The 12367-nt window shown below is 40.1% G+C and overlaps 1 protein-coding gene across 3 annotated transcripts in view; it reads left to right on the forward strand.

Moving 5' to 3' along the window:
- Positions 1-609: 609 nt before the first annotated feature.
- Positions 610-12367, forward strand: part of kcnc2 (potassium voltage-gated channel, Shaw-related subfamily, member 2) — a 49824-nt gene continuing 38066 nt past the window's right edge. For all 3 annotated transcript variants that reach the window (XM_077544548.1, XM_077544547.1, XM_077544546.1), the window contains exon 1: positions 610-1759. In XM_077544548.1, coding sequence (XP_077400674.1) covers positions 1199-1759 — 561 coding nt within the window. In that variant the 5' untranslated portion in view covers positions 610-1198. The remainder of the gene's footprint in view (positions 1760-12367) is intronic.

A 12367-nucleotide genomic window follows, 5' to 3' on the forward strand; every position in this document is an offset into this window, starting at 1 on the left:
ACCCCGAATCCCCATTAATTCCATTCCGTACAGATGTAATCACAATAAGTAATGAGTAATTGGGTTACTCAGAGGCTGCCGTTTCACTGGGAATAATTATGCGTGTAATTAAAGGCGAGCCTCCTGCTTTGTCTCTCAGTTGATTGAGTTGCGCTCAAACTTACTTAGTCACTCTCTCCTCCTGCTGCACTATAAATGGAGTGAAGGCAGTGACATGATAAAGTGCAGATTTTCATTTTTTATGTCTCTTGTCTTCAAACAGTCATTGTCTGCTCATGATGTTCATGGAAATGTTTAAAATGATGGTTACATTTGGAATTTGGTCATGAAAAATGGGGTTATTATGACCCATAAAAAAAGCTGTCATAAAGGGTCTACACTTCAATTGTATTGAAATTGACATTATAGCGAGAGCGCAGCTTTATTTCTTTCACGGTCTGTAGCTGCAATGCAAAATTCAACAAGAGAGCAACAGAGACCGTGCGCATGGATGACTCATCATTTTTTAATGATAAAATAAAGAACCAGCTTCCAATTATGAGATCACTCCAGTCGACTAGAACAGCTGAACTTGATTTGGGGTTAATTAGAGGCACTTTTAATGATGGCAGGTGTGCGCTGAATCCCTTTTGACATTAGTGTGAATGGGATTAGTTCATTTTCAAGTCACCAGTGGCGTGTTCGGGCGCACAGGTGCTCCTAAAATTAAATACCACGTGAAATTATTTTTTATTGACGATTAGCCCAAATCGTTGGATTTTGTTCCCCCAATGCAACATTCAACAGGAGCAGCGCGATGGTGGATGACTCATCTTTCCGAACGACGGGACTCTAAAATACCAGCATTATTTAGTTGTGTGTTATAAATTTTGGAAGGAGGGACTCGCGCGCGCGTGACGCTGACGCGCGTCTCTACGTCTTGGAGGAGGGCAGGGGCGTATGAGGAGGAGGAGGAGGAGGAGGAGGAGACGCGCGTAAACGCCACCGTCGTCTCAGTCAGTGGCACAACAATGGGCACCTTGCGTTTCCCCTCCGTCGAAACCCACATGGGCGTCAAACGGGCGAGACCGGCGAAAAGGCCAACCCCGATGGAGCTTTTCGACTGACCAGCATCAGGACCGTGGACCGTGGGTGCGCGCGCACCGGCTCGCTCCAACTTCCACCCGCTTCTCCATCGAGTCATGTCTGATTCAGAGCGATGGGCAAGTTTGACGACAACGAGAGGATAATCCTCAACGTCGGGGGCACCAGGCACGAGACGTACAAAAGCACCCTAAAAACCCTGCCGGGGACGCGCCTGGCCCTGCTCGCCTCCGACTCGGACATCGGCTCGGTGCTGGATCAGCTGCAACAAGTCCCCGGCTTCATCGAGTACAACGCGCGGACCAACGAGTACTTCTTCGACCGCCACCCGGGCGTCTTCGCCTACGTGCTCAACTACTACCGCACCGGGAAGCTCCACTGCCCGGCGGATGTGTGCGGACCGCTGTTCGAGGAGGAGCTCTCCTTTTGGGGCATCGACGAGACGGACGTAGAGCCGTGCTGCTGGATGACGTACCGGCAGCACCGGGACGCCGAGGAGGCGCTGGATGTGTTCGAGCTCAACGTGGACACCGGCGAGCAGGAGGACGACGACGTGGCCAAGCGGCTCGGCATCGAGGACGTGGCGGCGGACGGGAGTGCCGGCAGCCTGTGGAGGAAGTGGCAGCCGGTCGTCTGGAATCTTTTCGAGGATCCTTACTCGTCCAGGGCGGCCAGGGTAAGGACGCGCCCATTCTTAGCATCTCCTGAACAAGTGCTTCGCAAACTTTTTGCGCCGAGTACCACCTCGAAAAATATTTGTCTCTTGCACTTACCACCATCACAACTTTGATTCCTAAAAAGTATTAGTAATAAGTAATAATGTTTCATTTGTATTCTACCAACGCAACCGTGTTTTGACGAGTGCTAGCATATGCAACATATTATTGCAAAAAAAAAAATCTTAAAATATACAGTAACTGAAATGTAATTAGGCAGTGATTCTTTCGTGCACCACTAGAGGGAGCCACACTCTGACAATCACTGCTTTAGCGCAGAAAATGGGGTCAATCAAGAGCTGTGTCGATTCTCTCACACTTCCAATAAAACTCGAGTCATGTGTTTGGATGGGAATCCTCTAGAGTTAAAAGTTTCTTAAACGTACAACAATATATCTGTGATGAGATTCAATAAAATTCATATGTAGAGAACCCCCAAATTAGTCATGATTTTGTATTCCAATGTGAACCATGACTAAACAGTCTGCTTCTAATCAGATTAAAATATGTCTGATTTTAGAATGGCAATAAAGAGAAATGTCATGTATGATAATGTACAGGAAACAATTTCGCTTTTTGAAATGGGATTTTGTTAGAGATAGACCAATTATTGACCTGGCTGATTATCAGCCATTTTGCTGAATCATACGCCCAAAAAATAGATCAATGTAAAACTGTTAACTTGTGGGAACAGATTATTTACATTTTCAGTTAACTTTTTAAGTGAGGCTGCTGACCCTGGAAAATCAATGTACCTTCTTTCTGTTTTTGTTTGAAATTAAAACTGAATAAAAGTTGAACATTTCAGATATCTTGAAAATTGGAAAACTTTATTTGCTGTAGAAAAAAATAGGTAGCTATTAACTTGTTGAAGTTTTTATTTAGCCTTTTGAAGGGATGCTAATGACCCTGGGAGAACCCTGAACATTTTGCTAGAATTTTACAGCGTTTTTTTTTTTCTCTCGATTTTGTAGCAACGTAGCCCCGTGCGGCCCCACTTATTGCACATGCCAGAAACTGCCACTGGTGATAATGTAAACAGAAAATTGACACTTTTTTTATGTTATTGTAGAAGTGGTCATAATCCCAACAACTTGACCTCTAATATTTTTGACATACGGCACTTATTTCAAATATATTTTTTAAGCATGCACACACAAGAAGCTAACGCTTTCTGCCATGGCTAGCTATCTATGCCAAACGCAGGCTTGTTGTGGTTCACTTCATTTTCTTTCTTTTTTTCCCCCCCACTGACTAGATGCAATAGATGAGTTGTTATCGGTCTCACGAAAAAACAATTCATGTTGCATGTCACTTTCAAGGTGAGCCATTGTTTGTTCTTTTCTACCTCTGGGTACCGTTGAGATTTTGACAACATGCCTGATTGTGGTTAAAACTAGCGGTAGTAATATTATTAAACTAATATTTACACAGAAATTACAACCAGGACAAAAGGTGACAAGCTTCCACTGCCTACATACAGTATGAGGTGTTGCTAAGATACGTCTCCAGTTTGATGAAATTGGAGCAGCTTACAGTTGAGCTCAACTTCCTCTTTTGGCAAACTAATTAACTAACCTTTATAATTCTGCATTTATTCACACAGAAGATTATTCTGTTCATAAGACAAACAGTTGTAATGAATATTATTTTTGTGTGTGTAGAAAAACAGTATGCATATATTTACATTCAGTTTTCCACTTTTGTTCCAGTGACCGAAAGTGCGAAATGAGTTTGTGTCTCCATGCCGAGGCCAAAGCCCAAAAGTACAAGACTGTCCCTTTAACGAACTTGCTTGCAAGCGCTCGTGCCAGCAGTCGTGTTTCTGTGGGCTCCCCACGCTCATTCTATTGTTGTAGCCATCCTGCTCTCTCTCTTCTTCCCTCTCACGCGCAAGCCTCTCCAATCTGCAGGCAGCCTGTTCAAACTCGTGTGGCCCGAACATGCGAGAAAATCTGTTCGAATGTTTGTCGGTGTCTTAAAAATTGCAGGAGGGTAAATGACGTTGAATTTTTACGAAATTAGATTTATGGTAGAAAATTAAAGTTAATATATATTGATATTATTATATGAATATTCTAATCAGGCACTCACAAAAAAACAATCTGAATTGTATTATAATAATGTAGTAAATGTTTATTTTATTTGTGTGGAAATTCTGATATTGTCAATATAACTTTATGCTAAGGTGTAATTCTAGCAGGATAAAGTACTATTGAAGGAATAAAGTGGGAATATCCTGCACATAAAATTGTGATACTGTATTGCAAAAAAAAAGTCACTACAGATTACATAAATATTGTAGAACAAATCATACTATTACAACAAGTCTGTTGCGTTTACATTTGTGTGAATTTTCAAGTTCACTCATGAAAGTGACCACTTTATGTGCAAGATGTTATGAGAAGAAAGTTGTAATTTTAGTACAGGAAATTAAAAATATCACAATAATTTGCATAATATTTTGAGCGAAATATTGTAATCTTGCAAGTAGGGATGTTCGGTGCCACTATTTTTCAGACTGCTACCAGTAATGATTAATCAACTCCCCGTACCCAAAACTTTGAAATAAGATACTTGATATCGGTACTCGCCCATCCTTAATTGCAAAAGTACAACATGTTGCTATTAATAGAATAAAATCATGATTCAACATGCATTTATAAAATATGACTATCAACTTTACCCTTGTAAGTTTACGTCTTTGTCTTATTCTCATAACATTCTGACTTTTTGCCTCAAGAACTTTATTCTCATAAATTTCCCACGTTCATTTTTCAAAATTTTTGTCGTCCTTACCATTACGATTTCATTCTTTATTATGACTTTCCCCCCTCATAATGTTATATACTTCTGGGAAGTCTTCTACTTATTGCTGCACTTCTTATTTAACTTTAATTTTATCTCTTTTTATTCTGTTGTTTTTTTCTTTACTGTAACTGCAGCTGGACGGAGTCCAGGAAAAAGTTCCCCACGGGGAAAATAAAAGTGTATCGTATCGTTATGATTTTAAGAGTCCTTGGTTAAAAAAAAAAAAAAAAAGTTTGTGTTTTTATATGGTCTTCTGTATGTTAATGTGTTTATTTGTCCTTTTCACATTTCTGTAGTTGGCCCTGGCTGGATTGTGATGGTAACAAACTAAAAAAAGGCAAATAACCACCGCCACCGATTTCATTTTCCATGTCTGCGCTGTGAGGCGGAGGTTTTACTGCCTGTACTGTAGTCCTCCCCCTTCTGTGTAGCCTCACATGCCTCGCCCTCACCCCCCCTTCCCCTCCCCCCCATGTCCGCTTCCCATCCCCGTCTATGATCTCATCTGAGACCGACGCTTGCTTTCTGCCACTTAAGAGGTTAAAAATCCAACCCGTCTGGGTGCCGCCGCCCGCCGCACGCCTGAAGAAACCAAAGCCGGGCTGCACGCTCAGCCTCCGCGTTGTCATGGCAACGTCATCGCTCATCACCACGGCCTGTTTTTTCATTGAGATCCGTCCGCTCTGTGAAACGGATTGATTTCAGAAACCTGCTGGACCATGAAGCCCCCTTATTGCTCGGTTACCCCTTGCGTGCCAGCTTGTTAGTTTGCAGGCGCTGATGCATTGAAAATGAAGCACGTTGGAGCGTGACGCATTCAACCACATGTGCATGTTTATCTGACACCGATAGAGGTGAGGACTAGTATGGCGTCTTTGCATCGTGTTAACCATTTGTCAGCTACAATGTAAAAAAAAAAAAAAGTCTACACACCCCTGTTCACATGCCTTGTTTTTGTGATATAAAAATGTGGACCAAGATAAATCCTTTCAAAACTTTTTCCACCACAACTTCAATTTAACTCCAAATGTATACTTACCCATCTTTGCTAAGCTACCAACGAGACTTTTGTTTCACAAACATAAGTGACAAGTGTGTGTCTGATCTGCGTAACGGGCATTTCCACAGCAACTTCTTCCGGGAAGAGAAGGTAAAACAGCCGAAAAGTACTCCTTCAAGAGCCAAAGTCTCTGTTTATTAAACTGACAAAAGTATTCCAGCGCATCAACGGAAGCATCAGTTGAAGTGGCGCACATCCTGACCAAGCACAAAAAGCCCTTCGCCGATGGCGGGATCGATAAAGAGCCGGGAATCATTATTCTGGGACCATAAAAATAAGACTGGTTGACATATCGGTGTGAGTCAGCCTTTTATGACATAAATATCATCTAATCTGAGTTCACAACCAGACTGACAGATGAGGATTTTACCGATTTTTCATCTGAGTGATGCACTCTTGCACAGAGTTGGGAGGGTTACTTTTAAAATGTAATCCATTACAGTTACAAGTTACCTGCTAAAAAATGTAGTTAGTAACGCAATCCAAGTACCATAATAAAGTAATGTAACTGGATTACTTTTGGATTACTCTAATATTGAGCATGCTCATTAAGACAAAATAAAAATAAATCTCACCACAATATATATTCTATACAATGTGCCCCTGCTATTTGCGGGTGATCGGCACCCGGGCAGCCTACAAATAGCAAAAATCTTAGTGTAATTAAAAAGCATGTAGGCGATTGATTGAAGGTCATATGCTGTTTTCGAACAGTCACTGAAAGCAACCACACCTCATAGATAGATGTTGTGTATGATGTTTAAATAGGGAATTGGTGAGAGGAAGATTTGTTTGGAAGGTGTAACTCACATTATGGTTGTAGGCTAGCGGGCTAGCTAGCAAAAAGCTACAGCACGTAGCATGCCGCTGGACTCTCTGCTCAAACTTTCGCTCCAAGTAAATTCCACTGAATACCGGTCGCCATTTCCTCCGTGAAGCTTTTTCAAACTGCCCGCGTGTGGAGGACACGACTAGTCAGTTTGTTCGTTCCCACCTCCCCGACATGTAGCAACGGTCCCAGTCGCGCGGGCACGCTCTCACTCTCTCTGTCTCTCTCTCCCCACCTTTTGTATTCATCGTAGAAATTGTAATCCCCATTCTTAATAAATGCACCTGTAATCTGATTACATGTTTTTTCCTGTAACTGTAATGGAATACAGTTAAAAAAAAAAATTGGATTATGTAACGGCGGTACATGTATTTTCGCTCACTGACAAAGTTTGATGTTTGAAGATGCAAATAACTGTATACAATTGTATATATTTTTTTCTTCTTTTTTATACAGTATTGGCGAATCTTGAAGTTATTTTACACAATTTGAGTCCTGTACTGGGTACCCCGGCTATTTGGAGAGGACCGAAATTAGCAAAAATCCAAGCGAAGCACTTAAAACAAACAGGATCATAAAACACCAACACCATGCACACAGTAATGAACCCATGGTACATAGACAATTGTATTCGGTTTTTGAAGTATTTAGAACCAAATAAACCACCTTCACATGAGGCCCGTCAATAGCATCAGCTAATATACTAGCCTAATTATGCACAAAGGTGTATACAATGTATTTTCTTGATACAGTATTTGTGAATCAGTTACTTTACATAATACGACTTGTTAAATTAACAAAGAACGTTGTCCCTGAAAGGAAGCTCTAATAGCGTATATTTGCCAACAGACGGCAGCAACATGATCATAAAGCAGCAAAACCATGCATGTAGCAGTCACACAATTAGGAACCCATGTTACATAGAAGACTGTATTCAGTTGTTAAATTATTCAACACAAATAACCATCTTAAGGCTCATCAGTAATATTAAATAGCATACTAGCCTAAATGAACCACATTTCTGAATGTTTATTATATGAAAAACAAGCATACTCACTTATGCTATGGAAGTTAGCGAAGTTAGTAAATTTGTCCGAGCAGGGCCACAGAGGTTCGAGGGCCCCATCGAATCCTGTTGTACAGCTTCTGAGTCGGAAACAGACGCCGAGGCCTCGCCGAGCTAACAAAGGCCGACGTGTAAACGGCAGCGGACCTGACGGCCGGCTAGGAAGGAGGCAAGCCGAGCATCTGTCCAAGCGTGGGCGTTGATGGCACGCTGCTGGGCATGTTTGGAGCCGCTGTCAGTCACGTTAATCCGCCCCGCCAATCATGGTGGCATGCCGACGCTGTGAAATGTAACAGCTTGCTGTAATTGAGCAGTGGGCATGGTTGTATATGGAGTCAACACATGGACGCTAACATCGCGCTGTTAGTCATTGTTGATGATTTTCTTCCTCGCCCTTTGATATGCGTGACAGCAGAGTTTTGATATGGAAAAACAAGCGCCATTACGCTGTAATGTTGATACAGCAACGGTGCCCGTCTCACGCATGTATTCAAAAATGAATTTGGCAAGCAAACATCTATTCTATATTTATTTATTGGTCCGTTTAGCTAATCGTCCAATAAAATATCACATCAGTGACCAGGGCTGGGAGGGTTACTTTTAAAATGTAATCCACTACAGTTACAAGTTACCTGCTAAAAAATGTAGTTAGTAACGCAATCCAAGTACCATAATATTATAGTAATGTAACTGGATTACAATTGGATTACTCCAATATTTAGTATGCTTATGAAGACAAAATAAAAATAAATATCACCATAATATATATTCTATACAATGTGCCCCTGCTATTTGCGGGTGATAGGGACCCGGGCAGCCTACAAATAGCAAAAATCCTTGTGTAATTAAAAAGAATGTAGGCGATAGATTGATTGATTGATTGATGATATGCTGTTTTCGAACTGTCACTGAAAGCAACCACACTTCATAGAAAGATGTTGTGTATGATGTTTAAATAGTGAATTGGTGGGAGGAAGATTTGTTTGGCAGGTGTAACTCGCATTATGGTTGTAGGCTAGCTAGCAAGAAGCTACAGCGCGTAGCATACCGCTGGACTCTGCTCAAACTTTCGCTCCGAGTAAGTTCCAGTGAATACCGGTCGCCATTTCCTCCACCCATCCGTGAAGCTTTTTTAATTTTTAATAATAATAATAAATGTACCTGTAACCTGATTACATGTTTTTTTCCTGAACTGCAATGGAATACAGTTACATATTTTTTTTGCAATCTGATTACGTAACGGCGGTACATGTATTCCGTTACTCCCCAAGCCTGTCAGTGACCAGCAAAAATGGGATTTTGGTAAATGTGTTTGAATACAGAAAGAGAGAGAGAGAGGCTTGTTGGATAGCCAGATACTCGTTCAGTATGCATGAATGGAGTCTTTCCCTCACAGTTGCCGGCTATATACGGCGTCCCACCGGGCTTTGCACTCCCTGTCTCGTCTGTCGTCCTCCCCGTTTTCTCTCCTCCACCCTCACACACTGTCAAACGCAAGAACCAAGAACTTGCGCACTCCCTTGCAAAGGGACTTTTAAATTATTTGTCATGCGCCAGATTTGGCATCCAAGAGATGTTACGCTGACGACGGTTTTAAATGTCTTTAAGTGGAAACCGAAAGCGAAATGAAGCAAATGAGTGATGTGCAGAAGTTCAAGGCTTGGTTTCAATTTTGAAATAGAAGTGGCAGTCCTAACTTTATTAATTGATTTTACGTTCTCACCATGCCATACTTTTGAAAACCTCTCACTTAACTGATTTAAAATGCTCAGTCTGCAAAATGAGAAGGTGTTAAATGTTGTGCTTTTAGCAGGTAAACACCTCGACGGCTACTGGATTATACAGAAGATGTGCTTTTAGTTGGGTTAGTGTTAAATGTATTATGCATTTATGGATGGGGAAAAGTGCGCTGCTTGTCTCGGACCACCAGCAGAGGCGGGAGGCGACGCCCCCGTGCTGAAATTCATACGAGCTATAAGCCATATGCTTAGGCCCGACGCTGAATAATTCATGTGTATCATATTTGTTTCCGAAAGACCGAAACATTTCTCAAGGACAGCCGATTGACTGGAAGTTCTTGTTTTCCGCACCGTTTTGCACAACCCCGAGGTTCACTCCTTTCAAGGGATAATGGAAATTCTCGCTGTCAGGCTCATATGAGTTTCCTCAGACTCGCTCCCAGTGGGCTCGTGTACCACTAACAGAATGGAGAATTGCCTTAAACTGGTTTGTTTTATACAGTAATGAGAGAAGGCACAAGTCAGGAAATGATTTACACTTGAATGTTTATTGGATAGTCAGCAACATTGTTGATTTATTTCTGAACAAGTAATAAGTAGTTTCACATGCATTATAAATAACTTTTTTAATATTTTGCCTTCTAATAGGTGGTTTCTAATTGGGTTAAGGTCTTTAATTTATACAAAGTTTTAAAATAATGATTATTGATTAAAATAACTCATTCACCGCCATTGACGGCTATAGACGTAAAATTTTTTTTTTATTTCTATTAGTTTAACATTTTTTCCCACTTTAAACAAGAGTATGAAAACCTAGAATTTTTTATTGTATTGGAACAGATATAAAATGTGTGATTAATCGTGAGTTAATTAGTGAAGTCATGCGATTAATTACGATAAAAAATTGTGATTGCCTGGTGCCCCTAATTTTTTTTATCATTTCTTAAAATAAAATAAGATTATTAAAAATTCAACAAAAAATGTGTTTGTTTTTTTAAAGAAAAGATTATTAATAATTAGGGGCATCTGGCGATTAAAATTTATCGTAATTAATCGCATGACTTCACTAGTTAACTCACGATTAATCACAAATTTTATATCTGTTCTAAATATACAAAAAAAAATTATAGGTTTTCATACTCTTGTTAACAAAAAAAAAGTTAAACTAATAGAAATAGTTAAAATTATTTTTTAAAAGTCTATAGCTGTCAATGGCAGTGAATGTGTTAATGATTTAAATTTTAATAACTTCTAAAATACTATGTACACTTTTGAATATCAATACACATTTCATAATTAGGGATGTAACGATAAGGGCAATATCGCGATATCGAAACTACCACAATATCGTCGTCGTCATGTCACGATATTAAAAGCAGCACATCTGTTAAAATCAGGTTGATTTCCATTTGTGCAGTTCTAGCACCCTCTGATAGCTAGTCTTTTTTTAATGTAGTCTAATTTTCACAAGGCATGTTTGGCCTATTTGTTTAACATTTACGCTAATGGTCAAATGAAGGGAAACGTAATATGCTTGTGAGCAGCGTCAATATGTGGAGGAAGTCGATGTGTGCGTGCATTAGCAAGTAAGTGCCTCAATATTAAGAGCTATTAGAGATTGTAGGTTGTTTATATGCATTGCTGTTATGTTCAATATTGTGTTTTTGTTGTTGTATGAGCTCATTATTTTTACAATATTGTGACCTTTTTTTTGTATCGCCAACCTCCCCACAGTATCGTGATAATTATCGTATCGTGATGTTTGATATCGTTGCATCTCGATAACCTTGCTCTGCAAGCTGAATTCTCCCGATATTTGTGAGTTCACAAACTCCCGAGAATACATTTCCCAACGCCGGGACAAACAAGCAAATCTAACATGGGCGAATGGACACCGCAATTAATTCTGTTTTTGCATTTTTAGCTGGTAAAGATGTTAGTGCTTTTTCCCACCGAGAACGAAGACGACATTTTCATCCGTGGCCGTGATTGGTCAAAACAAAACGTGCACAATGGCGCATCGTCCAATCAGCTCGAGGTATTATACAGAATGTCCCGCCTTTCCTGAGCAAATCACCGTGGAGCAGTCCCAGATTGATATTGTGGACAACTCCCTACAGTGAATCACAATATCAATTTGGCTATTGGCAGGTTAACATCCCTATTCATTATTATGAAATATAATATTGTATATTTTTTTCCCACAAATAACTGATGATGCTTCATTCTCTGACGATACCAAATGTGATGTGCATTTACACTTTCAAAATAATAAATGACACTTTACAGCTCTAATTCATTTTTGTCTGCATAAAAATGCATTTTAGTTTGTTTTTTGCAGAACATTTTAGTTCATATTAGATACCGAACTTCATAAGGGCTTGTATACAAACAGTTGGGCCTCTGGATTGCTTCCCAAACATCAATGTTGTTAAAATAATACTAATAATAATTAAGGGTGGGAATCTTTGAATGTCTCACGATTCGATTCCGATTTTTGGGTCTTCGATTCGATTCAGAATCGCTAATCGATTTTTTTTTTATTCAAAATTATTTGATTGACAATGATTTTTACTTCAATCTATAGATGTGCGAGGAATTGTAATGATCTACTCCAGTCTGACTCGCTAATGCTAATTAGCGCGCTACTCGCGGCAGTTTTATCACGCAAAAGAACAGCTCCATGCTGAAAAAAAACCTACTTTTATTGGAATGACTTGATCGTGACTTTTTCCTTCTACTCTCTCATGTGGCTACAACTTAACAGCGTATTAGACCGCGTGGAACCATACTGCCCCTCAGTGGCCAAACCGGGTACAACATGAACAGCGCTCCAAATAAAGGCACACACAGACAAAGGCAAGACGGTATAAAATAATTTAAATCAAATCCATTTTGGGACATTTAGAATCAATACTGAATTGTACCAAATGAGACTCTCGATTCTTATGAGAATCGTTTTTTTTTGGGGGGGGGGGGGCACAACCCTAATAATAATAATAATAATCTCAAACCATGACTTGCCAAGATAGGCTTGGAAGGGAAATTTGGGAAAAATGTTGA

The sequence above is a fragment of the Vanacampus margaritifer genome, chromosome 15 (genome assembly GCF_051991255.1).
Source record: "Vanacampus margaritifer isolate UIUO_Vmar chromosome 15, RoL_Vmar_1.0, whole genome shotgun sequence".
Lineage (NCBI taxonomy): Eukaryota > Metazoa > Chordata > Actinopteri > Syngnathiformes > Syngnathidae > Vanacampus > Vanacampus margaritifer.